We start from the raw sequence: 22,901 nt of genomic DNA on the forward strand, positions 1-22,901 counted from the left end.
GTATATATTAACTTAAGAGGATTAAGGATATATATGGATGCAAATAAGATGCAGCAAGTGGACTGAGTCTTGCATCGATTTCCTCTGGATATCAGGAGATTGCAAGGAAGTCTTTTTCCAGTGGTGGATTTGTGGGAGGGTCTGGACAAGGTGAATGTGGGAATGACAGCAATGGATGGATTATGATTTGGAGCATTGGAAGAATATCCACTTATTTATTTATTTGTTTGTTTTGTTGGGTTTTTTTGAAATTATTTTTTAAATTTTGAATATTTTCTCCTAGTTACATATTGAATGTTCTTTCCCTCTCCCCCAACCCCTCTGTCCCCCCCTTAGCCGATTGCACAATTCCACTGGGTTTTACACATATCATTGATCAAGACCTAATTCCATATTATTGATAGTTGGACTAGAGTTATCGTTTAGTGTCTACATCCCCAATAATATCCCCAACAGCCTATGTGTTCAAGCAGTCATTTTTTCTCTGTTTCTCCTCCCACAGTTCTTCCTCTGAATGTGGCTAGTTTTCTTTCTTAGAAGTCCCTCAGCCTTGCTCTGGATCTGGAGGAATATTTAGATTGACATCATAGATACACTTCAATTTTTAACTGTTTGGAATATTTTTTGTTGGGGAGAGTAGCACTAACTGATAGGGACATTGGAAAATGATTCACATGATGATCATAGAAGCCTGGTTCCTTCTAGAAGACACTATTCCAAGTTCCTTGATTGGGAGTTGAAATGGTTTATTCTCAGTATTATCAGTTTCCTTTGCAAGTCACTGTTGGGCTATGAAAGGACATCCATTAGAGATGCTTGAGATGCTTAATGATAAGTACTCATTTTAGATTAGGCAACACAGATTTGCCACAGAAACAACATAGTTTTGTGATTTTCTCCATTAATAATCTTTAAAAATGAACACTGTAGATTGTGATTTCATTTAGTGTGTGAAATTGTCCAGGGAAGCTGAGGACATAGAAGAAATGTACAATACAGTGCCTATACTCAAGGAGTTAACACCTTAATATAGCTGAGATAATATCTGATAACATTCCTGAAACCATCGAAGAGTACCTTTATAGAGCCACATGATAAATATAGTTAAATATAATGTAGAACTAATGATGAGGGTATCTTCATGAAGAAAGTTAACTTTATGTTAAAAACATTTTTGTTTAGAGGAAATATAGCATGGTAGATTTTGTGTTCATATCTTGCCTCCTTTACTACCTGTAAATTCTTTTTTATTTTTTTATAAGTGCATACATGGTTATATTTATTTTCAAAATTATTTATTTTTAAGATTCATTTACTTTAAAAACTGAGTTCTGAATTCTCTCTCCTTCCTACGCCTCTCTTACCTATTGTGAAGGCAAGCAATATGATATTGTTTATACATGTGAAATCATATAAAACATATTTTTATATTTACTATGTTGCAAAAAGGCAAGAAAAATAACAAACACATAGAAAATTATGCTTCATTCTGTATTCAAACTCTATTAGATCTTTTTTGGAGATGAATGACTTTTTCTATCTAAGTCATTTGGAATTTTCTTGTATCATTCTCTTACTGAAAAATAGCTAAGTAATTCAGTCCATCATTTCTTACATCATACATTATTGCTGTTATTATATATGTACAGTGATGTACAATGTACAATGTTGTACATTTGTACAGATGTACAATGATCTCCTGGCTCTGCTCACTTTACTTTGCATCTGTTCATATTCATCTTCTGAGGATTTTCTGAAATCATCCTGTTCATCATTTTTCATGGCATGCCCCTATTGATGAAAATCTCTTCAATTTCCACTTCTTGGCCACCACACAAAGAGCTGCTGAAAATATTTCTGTACATGTATGTCCTTTCCCTTTTTCCTTGATCCTTTCGTGATGTAGACCTAGCAGTGCCTTTGGGCATAGTGCCAAATTGCTCTCCAGATAGGCTGAAGCAATTCACAATTCCATCAACAATGCACATAATCCAATATTTCCCACATCCCCTCCAACATTAATCATTTCCTTTTTCTGTCAGCCATTCTGATAGGTGTGATGTGCTTATCTCAAAGTTGTTTTAATTTTGATTTTTAATTGATAGATAGAGAATCTTTTCATCTAGTTATTGATAGCATTGATTTCTTCTGAAAACTTCCTCAATAAACCTGTGTGGTCTTGATCAAGTCTTAGTCTACTCTTTAGACTTCAGTTACTTCACACATAAAGAGAAGAAGTTAGATCAGATGGATCTGAATGTCCCTTCTAGCCTCCAATCTTACATGCCTATGACCTCATACAATGTGCAAAGTGGTAGGGATTCCTTTTGAAAATGTATTTAATTTATTTTTCTGCAGGGGGAGTTGTGAAATTTGAAATTCTCTTGTAGTTAGTATACATGTTTAGTATAGAGACAGAATTGGAGGGAATGGTGTACACCAGGACTCAGAAGTAAAAATACTGAAAGTTTACCTAAGGAAATGAGAATCTCAATAGAGCAACAGTGAGAACTTAAAACTTTAAAAATAATAAGGACCAATCTACAACAGGTAAGAATTCCACATGTTGAGGGGCTTCTATGTCATGGTGATGCTCTCCTTACTAACCTTTCTTCTTCTCTCCTTTCTTTAAGCAATGATGTGTGAGGTGATGCCCACGATAAACGAGGACACCCCAATGAGTCAAAGGGGGTCCCAAAGTAGTGGTTCGGACTCGGATTCCCATTTTGAGCAGCTGATGGTGAATATGCTTGATGAAAGGGATCGGCTTCTAGAAACACTTCGAGAGACACAGGAAAGCTTGTCACTTGCACAACAAAGACTTCAGGATGTCATCTATGATAGAGACTCACTCCAACGACAGCTTAATTCAGCCCTTCCACAGGTAAGCTCAGGCATATGCTCATATCAAATTCCACTAGAAAATGAAATAAGATTTATATTTGATCCATTTTCATGAACTCTCTATTTCTTTGATTCATTTTAACCTTTGTGATATGGGGGAGAAATATTGAATGGGAAAGAAGCACCAAGGGGGAAATTGCCTACACAATTTATTAAGATAAATAGGAAAAAATGTAAAGTCCCTTACACAGTGTATAAAAATCAACTTTATGAGTATAAGAAAACATTCATGTCATAAAAGTGATTTGAAAAAGACTTTGGTAGTACAGTATCTTTACTAATCAAGGGTAATGCCATTTTAGATTGCATTAAGAGAAATGCAACCCCCCCAGAACTATGGAGGTGATGGTCCTACTGTATTCTGTTGTTATCATACCACATCTGGGAATTGTGGTCATTTCTGTGCACTACATTTTTGGAAGGCCATCGATAGTCTGAAGAACATCTATAGGAATGAGAAAAAGGGTCATGGTGGTGCATGTCATGTAATAGCAGTCTTCAAGTGTCTAAAAAGATTTCATGTAAAAGTGGGGACAGAGTTGGTCCTAAGTGTCAGATCTAATAGCAATATCTGGAAAGGCAATTTTGGCTTCATATAAAGGGAAAATTTTTTCCTGACAATTAAAGCTGGCCCAAAGTGGAATGCACTGTCTTGGGAAATAGTAGATTTATTCTCCCAAAATGTTTTCAAGTAGAGACTTGATGCCGATGCTATAGAAATCATTTATGATGAGATAATGATTGGACCGAAGGATTATTTGGCATCCCTTGCAACTCTTGCAATGATTGTATGATATCATTCAGAAGTAAACAGGGAAGCTGGATTTTATGGCACAGGTCCATAATCCAAAGCTGGAGTCTGGGCAGATCTTTGGAAGTCTGGTGTTTTGCTGTTTAGCGAGCTAAAAAGATTGGGTGTCTTCATTAGGACCAATATAATGAGCAACTAGGAAGAAAGGCAAACATTTGCCTAAGGAAATGTTAACTGACCCAATCTTTGACTTCTCAGTAGTGGAATTAGGGCCATGAGAGGGCTCTGCACTTTCAATCTGGGTGAGATAGGAGAAAACAGTCATAACTAAATGAGTAAAGAGTGAGTGTATATGTATAGTCACATACATATAAATATATACACTTATGTGATGGTTAAATTTCTTGATCTTCACTCAAAATGAGGCAATGCTTGCCACCAACTACCTGCTTAAATGAAGATTTTTTTGGTAGAGAAGCAGATAATGACTTGTAACTACTATTTTTGTAAAAAAATGATTAGACTCATTTTAAGGTTACTATCCCTTCATGTGGATAAAAAGCAAATAGTTAATGATACTGTAGCTATTTACGAATACCCCTAATTATACTCTTGCCAGATAGTGTGAATACATTTTATCTATTTTTATCTCTAAAGTTCACAAATATTTTCATTAGAAACCTTTAGTTATTCTTATACTACTGAAAATTTATCTTGGAAAATGTTAAACAAAGGAACATCGAGCTGCCTTCAATAAATTTGTCAGTAGTGCCAGACAAACCCACATCCCTGGCTACTGATAGAAATGGAGAATGTAATTTCTGAGCCACTTTCAGTAATTTTTGCGATATTATTGAGAACAAGAAGGGGGTTATATAGTAGGAAAAGGTCAGTGCTCTTCTAGACTTAATAATATGGAACTGAAAATCAAGGGTGATATTATGGCTGGATATATAGATTTGAAATCATTAGCATAGAGAAAGGTAAACCCGCAGGCTTTGATAAGCTCTTTGAGATGGAATATGTAGAGAAAATGGAGATCTATGATAGAGCCTTCAGTAATGCTCAGTGAGTAGCCATGACTTGAATAATGAGAGAGAAAGGCAGGGAGAGAGATGAGAATAGTGTTATGAAAACCCTGAGAGAAGAGAGTAATTGGGAGAAGATGGTGAATAGTCCTAAATGGTATAGATAAGTTAAGAGGGTTGAAAACTGAGAAAAGACCTTCAGTTTGGCAATTAAATGTACACTGATAACTTTGTAGAGGAAAATTTCAGTTGAGACTATAAACTACAAATTTGAATGCAAAAAGTTGAAAAGAGAGAGGAAGGGAAATAGAGGCAACAAGGAAAGAGCTTTTCCCCCAAGCATTTATCTGTGAAAGTAGAGAGAGATATAAGATAGAAGGGTACATTCTAATGAGTTTGCCCCCCACCCCCACCCCCTGCCAAGATTGATGGTAGAGAACGTTATCTGCTGTAAAAATGGAGGAGGGATTGAGTTTAAGGTCAGAGGTAGAGGGGGTTGGCTTTTATCCAATCACAATGAAACTGAATCCCTAACTGTCCAAGAGTAAACTAATTCCTAACTCCGACTTCCCATTCTTTCATTCTCATCTACCTCAACCCTGAAACTCTAGCATCCCAGTTCTGTCTAAATCTGTCACCTGTTCCACCATATTCTCTGGAATTCAGGATCTAGTCTGATCAACTGGTGTTGGCTAAATCTAGTGAATGAGTTGAGTTTGTTTTCATTCATTCACTAATCATGACAGCTTGTCTCAGGGCAGGAGTTCAGTCTCTCTCAAGAACTGGAGGAATTTTTTCTTGTAGTTCAGTTTAGAAGTGTTGTTCCAGGTGGGGAGAAAAAGTGTGACATTTGCAGAGCATCTGGCAAGAGATGGCTGAGGATGACTGCATGAGCTGTGAAGCAGGATGTGTGGTCTGGTGAGAAGGAATCTTGTAAAGGGATTCCTGTTGATGTATGGTTTATATTAGATGTCTTTTGTTTCTTTGATTTGAGATCTTCCTGTAATTATTCCTTTATAGTAAAATTGTAACATTTGAATGTAATCGTTTTAGAGGTGAACTATTCAACTATAGCACTATTTAAGTGATAACTGGGGGGAAAAGGAGAACTTTTATTGATTTGGGCTAATTGAAATATAGGTCCATGGAATATTCATCCATAGCCTTGCCTATTTTTAGTTTATGAAATAAGAAATTGACAGGATACCAAGATGTATTTCGCCCTCCAGTAGAACGTAACTTCCTTAAAGACAATCATTTTCTCAATTTTGTCTTTGTATCCCCCAATACCTGCAGAGCACCTACAATATAGTAGATGCTATTATATTCATTTTACAGATAAGGAAAGTGAGGCATGTGGCAGCTAAGTGACTTGCCTAGGTTCACAGAGCTATTAAGTATATGAGGCATAACATCCAGGAAGAAGTTCTCCTTTTAATTTTAAATTTTTTAAATTTATTTTATTAAAAAAATTTTTTTAAACCCTTAACTTCTATGTATTGGCTCCAAGGCGGAAGAATGGTGAGGGTAAGCAATGGGGGTCAAGTGACCTGCCCAGGGTCACACAGCTGGGAAGTGTCTGAGGCCGGATTTGAACCTAGGACCTCCCGTCTCTATGCCTGACTCTCAATCCACTGAGCTACCCAGCTGCCCCCAAGAAGTTCTTTTGATCACTGTTATTGTAGAAGATTTGAGGAAAATGGTTTGATAGCAACTCCTTATATTTCTCAGAAGAGGAGCAGGAGGATTTTAACTTAAATGCAAATTCAGTAGACAGAAAGCAAAGCAATGATTGAACTGTACTCATACATGTACTGTTTTATTGAAGATGTTTGTTCATGAAATAGCAATTGGAACGAGTAAATGTGAACACTAGGATCCTCAGTTTAAAGAAAATCTTCTTCCTTTATTTCATGTACGTTTGGGGATAGAACCTGTAGTGCAGCATTAGTATTTTTATTCCTTTTGAGTTCCTTTTCATGTGGTGTTCCTTTTGGAGTTCCAGGAGCTGAATGCTGTAGTGATTTGGGAGGGTAAGACATATCCAGAACAGTTTTGAGGTGATAAAAGGCTGTCATCTTGAAGGCCTGCCTTTTCTCTGCTGGTTTTGCTGAGTTCCAACAGTCCATACATAACAGGGCACTGTTTAACTTCTCTTGGTCTAATTTTTTTTTATCCCTTCCTCTCAGCTGAAGATAAGGCAAAGCAGAAGCCTGATAGATAGCATCTTTCTTTCAGAAGCTGTCAAATGAAAGCCTTCTGGATGGCATTTGATTCATATGCCTTTGAGAGGAAGCCTTTGTGAGGGGACAGTTCTGGTACAACACAAAATATAGATATTGTCCAGAGAGGTTGGTTATTTTCTTCCTAGAAAGTGAATTTAGCATTGTGTTTGCTGATGCCTTTAAGGAGTACTCTATTTGCTTTCTGTTTGTCGAATTCTCATGGCAGCATGGAGTTCTCAAATATTTTGACCATCCTTACAACTTGATTAGGTGAAAATAACTAATAGAATGGCAACTAATGAACTAATCAGTTAGTCCCAATGAGAAATTATAAAACACCAAAGGAAACACTAATTTAGGAATCATTTAAGGAGATTTAGGGAGAAAAAAACACCAAAAAACACTGAAACAACTTAGGATTACAAGGGATATCCATTATAGTAGTGGTTCCCAAACTTTTTTGGCCTACCGCCCCCTTTCAAGAAAAAATATTACTCAGCCCCCTGGAAATTAATTTTTAAACATTTTAATAGCAATTAATAGGAAAGATAAATGCACCTGTGGCCATCACCGCCTTCCTGGATCACTGCAGCACCCACCAGAGGGTGGCAGAGCCCACTTTGGGAATCACTGCATTATATCAAAATATAGTTATCAAGCTATTTGTTTAAAATTCAGGTGTTGTAGGATAAAAATTTTCATTTATCCAAACTTTATTTTTCCTTATATCTTAGTTATTCTGAGACTCTTGAATTTTCTTTTCTATTGTCCAAGCTGGGATACATATGTATTATAAAGCATTGAATTTTTTCAGTATTTACTTTTAGTTTCAGCCTACCTGTTTAAAATTTACAGGAATAACATTTTTTTATAATGGGGTGTCATTTTCAAAATAATTTGATCCATTTTATAGATGTCTAACTAATTCTGAGGGGATTACAATAGCAAATCTCCTCCCTTGAAATTAGATGACCCTTTGTAAGAGGGGAGAAAAGCACATTAAAATGATATACATATATACACACATATGTTTCCATACGTATATGTGTGTTTATGTATATACACACACACACACACACACACACACTAACTTTCCACAGAAGGAAAAAAAAAGAGTATGCATGCATGTTGTCCAGTTGATCAGAAAGCAGTGACTGCTCCATTCCAAACACTATAGAGAGAAATTTTAGTTAATGACACATGCCCCAAATCACTACTGAGATGCCCATCTAACCTTGGCCTTTTCCCATGGCCCATATATCTTCCAACTCAAGGAAAGCAAGGCCACCTAGTAGATTAGCTTGAGAGGTTTATAGGCATCAGTGCATTGCTGAGGGACCAAACAGTAAGGTGGATTCCTAAAATTTAATTAAAAATAAGAAATATAAAAATGAAAAGAAAAAAGCAATAACAAAATTAAAAAATCTGAATAAAAGCCAAATGTGTAAGCATATAATCCAAAAGAAAAGATAATAAATGGAAAGAAAATGGGTAAAATCTTAAACATAAAACCAAAATGAATATTTACAATGATGTGAAGAGAAATGAACCAATATTGCCCTAAGAAAAAGGCTGTGTATTTCTGGGACTGCAAGAATCATCCTGATATTTCAGAAGAGAAATAAAACTCTCAAAAGAAGAAATTAGGAATGAATGTAGGTCAAATATCAGAATTCTCAGTGCAGAATTAAAATAGAAATAGCAGAGTAGGAAAAACTGCATATATGATGAAGAATTTCTCTTTCCAAATAGAAACTCTTGGAGAGCCCATTTTTACAATGCAGAAATACAAAAGTAGAAATAAAGGAGAGCTGGCAATATTCGAATATGACATGAATTCCAAGTCAAAATAACTGAATACAGGATATATAGAGAACCCATGAAGATAATATGTCCCCCAAAACAAAATGATAATTTTAAAAAATTCTGAACACCCTAATATATTCTCTAGGATTTCTAAATACAGAACATTGTTTGAGAGAGTATACAGATAAGCACCAAAAATTAAATTTAAAAAGTTTCAAATTCCAAGGTATGTAGCGATAAAATTAAACATTTTTTCAAGCCATGTGAAAAACCTTTAATTGTGAAGGAAGGATAATTTAAATAGGATAATTCCATATTCATGAAGAATTTTAGGAGAGATTGGAATTGTGTGCAGTATAATATAAAAGCCAAGTAGCCCAAACTATAATCTGAAGTAACTTCCTGAAAAACTTATCACGAAAATAATATAAATAAGGAAACGTCAGTTTCCTTATTCAACAAAAGATATATTTGAGGTAATCTTGGAAAAAACCTAATAATAAAAAAAGAGTAAGATATTTGACTTATAAATATCCAAACAACATTCTTGGAGCTGAGAAGACCTGTATTAAAAACCAGTCTTAGAGGCTTATTAGCTATGTGACCCTAGACAAGTTACTTTGTTTGCCTCAGTGTCCTCATCAGTATTATGGAGATATTAATAACACTCCAAAAATGTTATAAGGATTAAATCAGAGAATTATTGAAAAGTGTTTAGCACAGTACCTGGTACATACTAAGTGCTTTCTAAATGTTAGCTATTAATAATAATGGCCTAAGAAGGACAGCTACATAGTTCAGTAGATAGAGAGCCAGACTTGGAAACAAAAGGTCCTGGATTCAAATTTAGCCTTATATTCTTCTAGTTCTATCATCCCCAATTGCCTAGGCCTTACTGCTCTTTTGCCTTGGAACTGATACCCAGTATCAATTCTATGACAGAAGGTAAGGGTTATTATTATAATAATCTAAATATCCTGTCCACCTATAAGTGAATCAATATTTTTTTGTAAAAAGAAATAATTAAGTGGAAAATTGTGTGAGTGGAGAGAGAGAAGAGATAAGTGAGAAGTAGGTGATATATCGTTACTAAATGTGTACAATGAACAGTTAATGACCTCTCAAGACTGGAAATTCTGAAATGGTGAGAAGGACTCGGTTTGGGGTGGAGGAAGGTGAAAAAGGAATCTTGCTTCATAACAGGGAAAAGGTTTCCAATAAAAAAAAATTCCCTTTAGAGAGGAGGTATTTTTTAAAGAAAGAAACAGGTACCTTGTAATGAATTTCCTTTCAGGTGAATTTGTACCCTATTTTTTTTGAGAATGGGGTGTACCTTTCTCTACAGCATCTTTCCTCAAGAGGTAGGATTTATGAGATACCAATGGCAGCCAGTGTTTAGAGCTATAAGAGAACATAAAATGAGAAACAGAATGAAAAAGGCATAGAAACAGGGAATGATCATGGAAAGAACAGAAGGTTAGACCACTCGAAAACCCCTCACAATTCGGGACATATAGTGACTGCTGCCACACAAGATATTGATCTCCTTATGAGTGGACATTTCTAAAAACCAAGTACAACAGAAAAAAAAAAGGCGAAATGGGTAAGATTTACTAATGTACTTAGAAATTAGAAGAGGTAATGTAACCTAGTATTTAGAAGGCTTTATCCTCTTGAGGGACAGAACGAGAGGAAGGAAGAGAGAGGTGTGTTAGAAATGTAGAATTGACAAGACTTGGCAGCTGTTTGGATAAGAAGGGCAAAGGAGAATACACAGTCAAGGATGTTTCTGACATTGTAAATTATGTTGTATCTAGAAGGATGGTAGTGCTTAAACAGAAATAGGGAAATTAGGAAGACTGGAGAGTTGGGATAAATTTAATGAGTTCTTTTTTTAGACCTACTGAGTTTGAGATGTGTATATCACATCAAATTCAAGATGTCCCACAAGCATGGTGGTTTGGTGTAACCAGAGATAGGAATAAAGACTGAGACTAGTGATATAGAACATAGTGTTGATAGAATAAATTTTTCTGGTCAGTTAGACTTATTTATTTGCTTCTTATCTTAAAGAATCAGAAAGCATTTTGCAAACTGCAGCAACTTCCAGAAATGGTACAAAGAAATCTTGGAATGATTCAGGAGCAGCATTTATAGAATATAGGGTAGAAACTCATCTGGTATTCAGCTGGAAGAGAAGATGACTGTCATACAGTAAAGTTTAGGGACAAAAAAGTTAAAGGACCTACTATTAAAAATTTTTTCACATTGAAGTCAAATGGTAACAATTCTAGGAAATACTAAATAGGAAGGAAAGAAGGTATAAATCTAGTAACTTACGGTGCTTTAACTTGGAGAAAGCCTAAAGTTGTTTATTTTATATAAATATTTTTCTTTCTACTACTTTAAAAAGTAACAAGTCACACAGTGACAACAGTAATGTATGATGATCTACTGTGAATGACTTTAAAGTATTAACAGTAAGGCAAGGATCCCAGACAACTCCAAGAGACTTATGACAAAAAAAAAGATATCTGTTGCCATAGAAGGAATAGAAAGGCTTCAAACGCAAATGGAAGCATACCATTCTTTACTTTGTTTCTTCCAATTCTAGTGTAAGCAATCTGTGTCTTATTTCACAAAATGATGAACATTGGAATATATATTATGTGATAATAGATACAATACATATATTCCCTGCTTTCTTGGGGAGATGGGAAGGATGGGAGGGAGAGAATATAGATTGAAAAAATATCAGAAAATGAATATTTGATTATTTTTGAATTGACATGCAATCTGGAAAAAAATTAAAAAATTATTATAACAAAAAAGTAACAAATTAAGTCTGCAAGTTTTATTAATTACTGAATGTAGGTCAAGAAGTGTGGCAAATATTGGGGATAGAAAGAAAGGCAAAAACAGTCCCTTCTTTTAAAGAACTCTTATTCTGGAAAGTAGGAACCAAGAACTAATTTGTTATTAATTCATAAATAAAAAAAATTTCCAGACTTTTTCAGTGTACTTATCAGTTATACTGATTTTTTTCCTCTTCTATTTTTTTGTCTTCAAAAATGTTATTTGTTATACTGGGCAGCTCACTAGGAAAAGGGGGAGGAAGAAGAATACTTAGGAAATTATGGTAATGTAAAAACAATTAATAAAAACATTTAAAATTCTAATGCCTGTGAGGATTTTTACAAGGCTGCCAAATGTTAACAATATAATAAATGTTGTTGGGCTGTTCACATTACATATATTCAGATTTAATGAACAGTGCATATGGTTGTAGTCTTTTTTTTTTTCCCTTTATGCATCTGCCTCACTCCAGATATTGAAAGACTAGGTAATTTCTTTGTATCAAAGAAATACCTTCGAAATAATGAAGTAAACTGCTAGAAAAGTACTACCCAATCCTGGTGTACTTACTGAGAATATTTGTGGAGGATATGTCTAAAAAGAGAATAAGTCTTATGTGCCCATTGAATATATTTTAATAAAAATATCCATTTGTCTTTGAGAGATGACACTATTAAATATTTGTATTCGTTTCCTTGGCATTTTGGACAATGCTTTATATATTCTGGTTTCTAAGTATGTTTTTTATTAGATTTATTTTTTCCAAATTACATGTCAATATAATTTTTAATATTCATTTTCTGAAAATTTTCAATTCATGTTTTTCTACCTTCCACCCTCCCTTAGAAGGCACACAATCTAATATAGATTGTATTTATATAATATATATTTCCATGTTTATCATGTTTTTTTTAAACTCTTACCTTCCAACTTAAACTCAATACTGGGTATTGATTCATGGCAGAAGAGTGGTAAGGACTAGGCAATGGAGAGGTTAAGTGACTTGCCCAGGGTCATACAACTAGGAAGTATCTGAAGTCAGATCTGAAACCAGAACCTCCGGTCTCTTGAGTCTGGTTCTCAATCCACTGAGCCATCTAATTGTCCCCATGTTCATCATTTTGTAAAGGAACACACATATTGCTTAAACTAGAGACAAATGCATGGAGAAAATAAAGAATAGTATGTTTCAATTTACATTTGGACTCCGTCTGTTTTTCTATGGTAGTGGATATCCTTCCCTCCCCCCGCACAAATGCATTTTTGTTGAATTGTTTGAATAAAAACTGAGAATCATTTGGATAATGAAATTCTTTTCTCCCCACCAGAGTGTTATTTTTTTTCTTTGACCAAAGGGTTTATTTAGGATGTTGCCTAGAATGTAGTAGTCACTTAAGTGTGTTGTCATTTGTTGAGCTGTGTGCATCTGGGGAATTGTGCATAGCTTTCAGTGAGCTAAAGCTTCTTGCTATGGGAAAAGCCCGTGTATTCAATGCCAGGGCATTCTCAGCAACCTGATGATATTATTATTTAAAAAATCCTTACCTTCTGTCTTGGAATCAATACTAATTATTGGTTCCAAGGCAGAAGAATGGTAAAAGCTAGGCAATTGGGGTTAAGTGACTTGCCCAAGGGATACCAAAATCTTAGAAGAATAAAAAATGGTCATGAGCCAAAGGGCAATGGAAGGACCACAGAGTAGGAAGAGGAGTGAAGTATTACCATCGATGGCATATTCAAGAAAGTGACCTAAAGACATCAAGAATATAGAAGCTTGGGAATGTGAATGGTTCTCTTACACATTCAAGAGTGAGAGACAATGAGGGGACAAATTGATTATGGCACTAACGGCCATGAATGTTCAAATCTTTATAGGATCCTCTGTGTTGATCATCTCTGAAGTATTCATGGAAAGACAGACACTAGAATCACACAGGACGGTATGACTTGAAGGAGTTGTGTTCTTCATTTCTAGAGGAAATACCCAGACTGGTGAAATCACAGATCCATCAAAGTAGCTAAGAAAGGTTGTGTGAAAATTTTGACTTTTCCATTAACACATTCAAATATTCACTGAGCACCAAGGAAGACAGAAAGGAATAGAAGACTTAATTTTCCCTCAATTAGCTTAGAGTGTGAGAATATATTTCCAAATTTATGTCTCTTTTCCTGTTTCTCCTCTTCACTTTCCCCCTACTCTTCTCCTACTCTCTTTCCACATACACATACATGATATATATGTGTCTATGTACACATACATACATAAAATATATTGTTCAGTCATTTTTCTGTTGTCTTCAAATCTTTGTGACTCCTTTTGGGGTTTTCTTGGCAAATATAATGGAGTGGTTTGCCATTTCCTTCTTCACCTCATTTTATAGATGAGGAAACTGAGGCCAACAGAATTAAGTGACTTTCCAAGGGATACAAAAAAAGTAGTGAATGTCTAAGGTTAGATCTGAACTCCAGTCTTCCTAATTCCAGGCCAGTTCTCTGTCCGCTAGGCCACCTAGCTGCTATATACCGAGCACACACACAATATACATATGGATATGTGAGAAAATAACATATGCATATACTAACCAGGACAATTAAATTGATCCATAAAAGGTAAAGAGTGGAATAAACATACTGAGATTTGAAGATGATGTGAGCAAATTGTAGGTAGAAAAGTCAAAGAAATACTGCTGATAGAGGCAGAGTTGACAAATTTGGATGAGAGATGATAGTATTTGTATTCTTTTGAATTTTTTAACATAATTTTTATTTTATTTTTAAAAATATTTTCCATGGTTACGTGATTCATATTCTCTCTCTCCCCCTCCCTCCCCTCTCTTAGAGCTGATAAGCAGTTCCTCTGGGTTATACATATATTATCACTCAAACAAAACCCATTTCCATATTGTTTATTTTTGTAATAGAGTAATCATTTAAAATCAAAACCCCAAATCATATGCCTATATAAACAAGTGATAAATCATATTTTTTCATCTACATTTCTTCTCCAACCATTCTTTCTCTTGGTGTGGATAGCATTCTTTGTCATAAGTCCTTTGGGATGGTCCTGGGTCATTGCATTGCTTTTAGTAGCAAAGTCTGTCACATTTGACTGTTATACAATGTTTCAGTCTCTGTGTATAATGTTCTCTTGGTTCTTCTCCTTTCACTCTGCATCAGTTCATGGAGGTCTTTCCAGCTCTTTCTAAAATCATCCTGTTCATCATTCCTTATAGCACAATAGTATTCCTTCACCAGCATATACCACAATTTGTATAGCCATTACCCAATCAAGGGACATCCTCTTATTTTGCCTTTTGAAATTTTTGAACAAAGAAATGACATGAATAAAGTGTTCAGGATGGCAACTATCCTTTCATATTTGTAAAGTGAGTAGTGGAAGGGAATATTCTTTGGAAAATCAAAAATAAAACACTACCTTCTTGTTTATGAATTTAGGAATCAGTGCCTTTTAAGATAGACTAGATCAGTGGTTCTCAAATGGTGGTCCAGACATCCTTGAAAGTATGCGAGGTCAAAACTATTTTCCTGTTAATACTAAAATATTTTTATTTTCAATATGGTAAATATTGATAAATATAATCTCTGCAAAGCAAAACTCTTGACTGCCCTCCATAATCTTTAAGAATGTAAAAAAGATTTTCACACCCCCAAAAAAAAGTTCAGATCCACTAGTGCAGAGGATGTAGGGCCTGACTGGAAAATGGGAAGAGCTGAATTTCAATCCTGTCTGAGACATTTATTAGCTGTGTGACATTGGGTAAGTCATGTAATCTCTCTCAGTCACAATTTCTTTATCTGTTAAATGAAGATAGAACCATACCTGTGTCACAGGGAGACTTTGAAGACTGAATTTAATAACAAATCAAATTTTATAAACACTTTATTATGCTTTGCTAACCTAAAAGTGCTACAGAAAGACTATTTCTCTTCATTTCTTCTTTTTCCCTGACCCCTTCTGTTCTGAAACTAGGTATATAAACATCTAGTGAATTGCCCAGGTCAGACTGCTAGTAATTGTCTAAGGTAGAATTTGAATCCAACTTTTTCCAGTTCACAGTTCAAAAATCTGGCCTGCCTCCAATTGTGCCTCCCATTCTACCTCTGATAGGAAGTTTTTTTTAAGTTTCCAGGTCTGTTTATTTAAGTATCCAGGTCTCATTACAATAATTCTAAACTGCACAGTGTCCAGGTCTCATTTTGGCTTTTTCTTTTTCCCAGATACATTTCCTTATTTCATTTCCCTCTATAAATCATCTTTATCTCATATCCATTCTTCATTTCCTCCTTTTCCCTGTCATGATCAAATTCCACAGTCCTGATTGACTCTGGCATCTAGCTCATGCTTTCCCTACCGTATTTTGATCCTGCCCAGAATTCTTTCATCTATCTCTCCAGCTCCTTGGGTCTTCATCTCTAACTCACAAGCATGGCTCTATGCCTTATACTTCATCACAAGATTTCAAAATGAATACTTACCTTTTTTGACCATAGCTTCTTTACCAGTTTTATCATTCCAAATAGTTCTCTCTTCTCAGGCAGTTGTCTTCCTTCAGTGAATTGTCAAGATTTCATCTATATTTGCTTCATATTGTTTCTTGATCAATAAACCCAAATTGTTGATGTCCCCTGCCCCGACTCCATGGTCAGTCATCTCAGTGAGGCACTTCCAGCTTCCATACCCACTGTAAGGAATACCATGATTTTTGGGGGTTATGTCAACAGTTGTTATCTGCTTTCTCTGCTCCTTATCCTAGTTCACCTTCAGAGTACTACTAAAAAAAGTGCCAAAATGGCATGGACCTGACCCCCCTCCCCCAGCAAAATTCATACTGTTAACTTTACCTGGACTTTCCTTTTATCTCTGTAATAGATTTCCTAGTTTGCTTTCCTTTGTGGTTGTTATAAACTTTGTCCACCTACTTAAACTCCCACCCCACTCCTTCATCCTTACCAAATGACTTTATCTTTCTAACTAAGGAACTAATTCCTAATAAGAACTAGGTTGAGACTTAATTTCAGGACTCTTTCCCATATGTCAAGTGTTCTTAGCTTTTTTTTATGTTTTAGATGTCTTGGGGAGTTTGGTGAATCTTACAAACTTCTTCTAAGAATAATAAGTGCAAAAAATAAAATAGGATTGCAAAGGAAACCAGTTGTTTTGAAATATAATTATTAAAATATTAAAATTATAAGTTTATGGACTCTAGGTTAAGAATCCCCACCTGTCCTCTTCCAAGCTGCTTCTCTATATTAGGCACTAAATAAATACTCATTTTTCTCAAATATTTAGCACAGTGTAAGACTCCTGATGAACACTTAATATGACATGATTCCATATTTATTTCATGGAGTACCTAATATTTTCAAGACACTGTTGTAAATGTGCTTACCTACCATGATGATTTATTCAGTCTTGAGAATTATGCAGCTCTAGCATTCCAAATAAGTAACTTATTCATTCTTCAAGCATTAATTAAACAGTAACTATGTGCCAAGTGTTGTACTGGCATTGAGTTTACAAAGTTAAAATAAATAAATATCCCTTGCCCTCAAGAAGCTCACAGTAAAGGGGACAAACATCAATAACATGTATTCAGATAAGTATTGTGAAATACACACATGTAGAAATACATTTGTTGTTCAGTTTTTCATTATGTCTGTCTCTTCCCAATATTGGTCATGTTTTTTTTGCAAGGATACTGAAGTGGTTTGCCATTTCTTTCTCTAGTCTACATACACATACATATACAAATTTCCTAAGGGAGAGATGTTAGTAATACAGTGGAATAGTGTAGGACTGTATAAGAAATGATACTTGGGAAACTTGAGATTCAGTGAAGTAGTTTTTGATAAGTTTCAAAATTTTAGCATATTTTGTAAGATGAACATTCTAGTTAAGTGCTAGAAGTACTTGCTGGATCATGGAGAAGACATTGCAGCTTATGCATTGATACCACGAGTTCCTGTTTTTGCCCAATTCCCATTTCATCAGTCTTTCATTTTGTACTTTCTAATTAAAACCATATTTCACTTTTCCTTTTTTAACTGCTTACTCACTCATCCAGGTTTTCAGAGGGGGCCCACATGAACAATGACTCAGGGAAGGAATGTGAGAGGGGGCACTTAAGAGGGTAGCTACACCAGTTGGTCCTTATAAATAAGCAAATAACAACCTTGAGGAAATGTATACATAGAGTTTATCCACAAATATACTAATATGAAGGCTAATGAATAACTACTTTTTCCTCCTACTTTTAATGAAAAATTATTAGAGGTGTGTGTATCCATGTGAGAGATAAAGACAGACAGAAACAGAGACAGACAATGGACACATGAGTGGAAAGAATCAGAGATGTGGACAAAGAGAAAGGGGAGAGAAAAAGGAAGAGAGAGAGGAATAGAGGTGGGAAAGAAAGATGAGGTAGAGTGAGGGAAAAGTGGAAAAATGAGAAAAAAATTGAGAGAGAGGAAAGAGAGATGGAAGGAGAAAGGGAAGGAAGGATGGAGAGGGAAAGAATGGAGAGAGAAAAGGAAGAGTGTGAGAGAGATTTAAAGAGAGGGAAAGATAGACAGAGAGAAATGAAGAGAGGGAGAGAGAAGAAAGGTGTCTGATAAATTCAGAAAGAAGGAAGGAAGAAGGCGAGATGGTGACTTGGAGGAGTTAAGTGGGGAATAGTATAAAAGAAAATATGGATAAGAACATAATTAAAGAAGTTCTTTCTAAACAAACTAATCTTCAGTAAAGGCTTTGATGAAGTACTTCCCTGACCTTTCCAGTTAGAAACTATTTTTCTATCTTGGAACCTTGAAAACATTGTGTACTTCACTTAATTCTATTCTGTTGCATAAAGATATACTTATAGGAGATAACACGATTTAATGTAAAGAGGGATGAAAATGTAAGCAGCAGAGATCTGGGTTAATATTCCCATTTCAGACTTTTGTTTATGCTGTTGTAAAAATGAGCAAGTCACTCAACTTGCCTGACTTTTAAATTGGGACCATACCAGGAGTGCCAACCTCTCAAAGTTGCTCAGGATCCAAATGAGGAACCATAAGGAAAGTAGTAAATATGTTCAGCTTGTATTTATTATTATACCATACTTTGGTGATTATTTCCTCAGGATCATATCAAGATTCATTTCTAACCCAAAGTTCTCCACTAGGACTTATAGGGATTAAAAAAAAAAAGAATCCCTTAGAAAAACAGTTGAAAAAATAATTTTTTTATTGCTTCTTGAAATTAGAATTGATGAGACCTCTTGAAAAACAAAAGTTGAAATAATATATTTTCTTTTTTGGTGGTTGTTTCCTCTTTTAAATTAGTGATCAGATTCTCTACATACCATAGGACATAATGTCCATAAGCTGGTGTGGCCATAAACAATTTGGTGCTCAGATATCTAGTGATGAGACTTCCTGAACTGAATTGTCAAGCTATTGCTTGTTCTTGAGCTCAGCAGAAGAATTAGTTTTTTCAGCATGTTGTAGACTTTATCAGAACTTGTCTTCTGTTAGTAAAGCCTTCAAAATCACCATGTATTGTTCTTATATTTCAGTCGTGTTTGATTCTTTGTGATCCCATTTAGAGTTTTCTTGGCAAAGGTATTGGAGTGGTTTGCCATTTTTTCCCAGCTTATTTTAACATATAAAAGAGCTAAGGTCAATAAGTTTAAGTGACTTGCCCATAGTCACATAGCTAGTAAGTGTTTAAGGCCAGATTTTAACTCAGGAAGATGAGTCTTCCTGATTCTAGGACCAGCTTTGCGTCTGCTGTGCCACTTAGCTATCTAGGTGGATCTGTAAGTCTAGCTTAGATGTTATGCCTAAACAACAACAACAATAATAGCTAGCATTTATATAGTGCTTACCAAGAACCAGACATCGTGCTAAGTGCTTTTCGAATATTACCTCATTTTATCCTCATAACAACCCTGGGAGATAGGTGCTAATTTTGTCCATATTTTGCAGTTGAAGACAATGAACCTAGGACAGTTCCTAGATTGTTTATCTGGTAGGTAGATGACAGTGGATAGAGAGCGGGGCTTGGAGTTAGAAAGACCTCAGTTCAAATGTGACCTCACACTTAACTATATGACTTTGGGCAAGTCACTTAACCCTGTTTGCCCATCTGTAAAATGAGCTGAAGAAGAAATGGCAAACCACTCCAGTATCTTTGCCAAGAAAACTCCAAATGGGATCATGAAAAGTCTGGCATGCCAAATAACAACTTCTGACTCTAGGTTCAACAGTCTACCTACTGTGTTTCTTAGCTGTCATAACAATGCATATATTTATTGGTAAGGAGCTTTTGTAAACACAATCAATCTGGTCCTCACAAAACAAATACACAATTAATCATTCAGACTTGAGAGGTAGCCTGGTAAGGTAGATCGAATATGGACTTACAGGATCTTGGTTCAAATACTGGCTCTACCATTTACTAGCCTGATGCTGTTACATATTTCAATTTCTTCATCTGTAAAATGAGAATAATAATATCTTTAATATTGAGAACAACCTTCAGAAGGTTGTTCAAAGGACCATTTAAAATAATTTTGGTAAAGCACTTTTTGAACCTGAAAAATTATATAAATGTCACCTAATACCATTATTATTATCCTTTAGAAATTTCCATATGCACTATCTTTAAAATGTATATTTAATCAAGCCAGAATATATTGCTTACTTGAAATGAGCTCAGGTTTTGGTTGTATGAAAAATGATAAACCATTAAAAGTAATATTTTGCTTTTTACTTCATTATCTCCTGTCTTTGGAACAAGTTTCATTAAAAACTTTTTTTTCTTTTAAATTAATGCCTAGAGTATCTAATTTAAATGGAAGAAGTCATATCAAGATTTATTTCTAACCTGAGGTTCTCCATTAGGATTTACAAGGATTAAAAAAGAAGAATATAAGCATGCATTAATTAAATTTGTTTTTATTGCTTCTTGAAATTAGACTTGATGATGCTCCTTGAAAAACAGTAGTTGAACTATTGATGATTTTTCTGAGCTATGTGTTTGAATTTCTTCTGATCATAAAGAAATGAAAGGAATTCAGAGTTTTAGAGTCGAAAATCTCCTTAAAGAAACAGTATCATGCTACATTTCCCCTTAAATCAGCTTTAGTTATATAAAAAACAAAACAAAAACAAAACAAAAAAAATTGACTTGGAGAAGATTCAGTCTCCCCACCAATTTATAACTTTCTTCATTTAGGAGGCTTTCCATTGTTTGATCATTGGACAAATTCTTTCAAAGCAGCAACTATGTTTTAGACTGTGGGAGAGATGCAAAGATAAATGAGATGTTTCTGTCTTTACCTTTAAAACCTAGCATTTATAGTGTCATAGAGATGAAAAATTAGTTATGAGTTTACTTCAGAAATTAGAGAAATATTCATGTGAATTATATTGTATTTGATTTTTGTTTTTTAATTTTTAAATTATATACTTAGTAATCACCACCACTACCAAAAAACACTTAACTAAACAAATGCACAAAAAATTATGTGCAAAACCACAAACTCTACATTGTTTACAATTTGTTTAAAATATGTAAATTATATATGTTTTGCTGATATAAACAACTGCTTTTGAGTTCACTTTGAAATTGTTTTGATTGGATATTTTTCCTCTTGCTTTTCTAGCTGTTATTTTAAAAATGTAATCATTGTATGTATTAATCTTTTTTCTTTTTAATCTCTTTATATATTCCCCTTTTTTCTTTAAATATCCCATATTTGCTATTTCAATAATATAATACTATCCATTACATTCAAATATTTAATCTATTCCACTGTTCCTTCAAATTTATGTTATTTCCAGTTATTTTGTCATAATAAACAAAGCTTTCATAAATATTTTCATATAAACACAGCTTTTTACCCTCTCAATAATGCCCTTAGGGCTTAATCCTAGTAATGGGATCTCTAGATCAATGAACATGAACAGCTTTATAGCTCTTAATGTATAATTGGAACTCGTTCTCAAAAAAAATATTACAGTGACTCTGGCAATGTTGTATTAGTCCTATTTTTCCATGTTCCTATTAATTCAATCACTTTAGTCAGTCTAGTTCTCAGTTAACATATATTAGTGAGACCATATTTTGCTAGATTAAACCTTAGACATCAGATCAGACATAGCTTGTTGCCAGGATTATGCTCTTTCTAAAACAAGTCTTTCCAGATTGATCACAGTCTGTAGAAATTTTGTTTCAGTGCCACAACCTATCAGGGATGCAGGATTACCTCCATAATATGATGAGGGTTAAGGTAAGATTTTTGCTATTGTTGTCCCACCAGAAACTATATTTGACTTACATGTATGCCCAGACTTAGATATACTATTAACTTTATGTAGGAGTGTAGGGGCTCTCCAGACATCTATTTTATTTATCTTATCTAAGGTTCTATTCACCTCCTTAACTTCTTTCTTATTTATTTTTTGGTTAGATTTATCTAATTCTGAGAGGGGAAAATTAAAGTCTGCTGCTGCTATTATTTTTTTTATCTGTTTCCATTTGTATCTTATTAGTTTCTCCTTTAAAAATTCTGGATGCTAAAACACTTGGTGCGCAGAGGTCCAATATTAATAATACTTCATTATTTTTAGTACCCCTCCCCCCAAGATAATATAGTTACCCTATTCAATCCCTTCCAATTATATCCATTTTAGTCCCAACTCTGCCAGAGATTGTGACTGCTACCCCTGCCTTCTCTGGATCAGCTGAGGCATAATATATTCTGCCCTAACCCCTCACCTTCACTCTGTTTATCCCTCATTTTCAGTGTGTTTCTTATAAGCAACACACTGTTATGTCCTGTGAATTACATTTTAAAATTAAAGACCAAAAATTTATTAATAACCTTTGTGATTTTTTTAGAGATGTTGGAAGATTTTGTTAGGTTTAGGAGGTTGATCTTTTGCATTATTTTTTGTAATATTATGGACAACAAATGGCTATGTATTGAGTGAAACTTTGAGATAAGTCTAGGAATTGCCTCCTTTGTTATTGCTATTCAATAGTTTTTAGTGGTGTTTGTGACCCTATTTGAGATTTTCTTGGCAAAGATACTGAGTAGTTTAGCATTTCCTTCTCTAGCTCATTTTGCACATAAGGAAACTGAGGCCAATAAAGGTTAAATGACTTACCAAGCCATCATACAGCTAATACATGTCTGAGGCTAGATTTGTACTCAAGAAGATGAGTCTTCCTGGCTGCAGTCTATCCACTGCACCTAATAGCTTCCTTGTAGGACTGGGTTTTCCCCAGTCAAGCATTCAGGAGAACCTCTAGTATCC

General features: G+C 34.7%; 1 protein-coding gene across 1 annotated transcript in view; it reads left to right on the forward strand.

Moving 5' to 3' along the window:
- The first annotated feature begins 2,635 nt into the window (after positions 1-2,635).
- PPFIA2 (PTPRF interacting protein alpha 2) overlaps positions 2,636-22,901 on the forward strand; it is a 608,808-nt gene continuing 588,542 nt past the window's right edge. The window contains exon 1 of the mRNA XM_044679176.1: positions 2,636-2,884. Within this exon, the coding sequence (XP_044535111.1) occupies positions 2,636-2,884 (249 nt within the window). The remainder of the gene's footprint in view (positions 2,885-22,901) is intronic.

Source organism: Gracilinanus agilis, chromosome 5, assembly GCF_016433145.1.
Source record: "Gracilinanus agilis isolate LMUSP501 chromosome 5, AgileGrace, whole genome shotgun sequence".
Lineage (NCBI taxonomy): Eukaryota > Metazoa > Chordata > Mammalia > Didelphimorphia > Didelphidae > Gracilinanus > Gracilinanus agilis.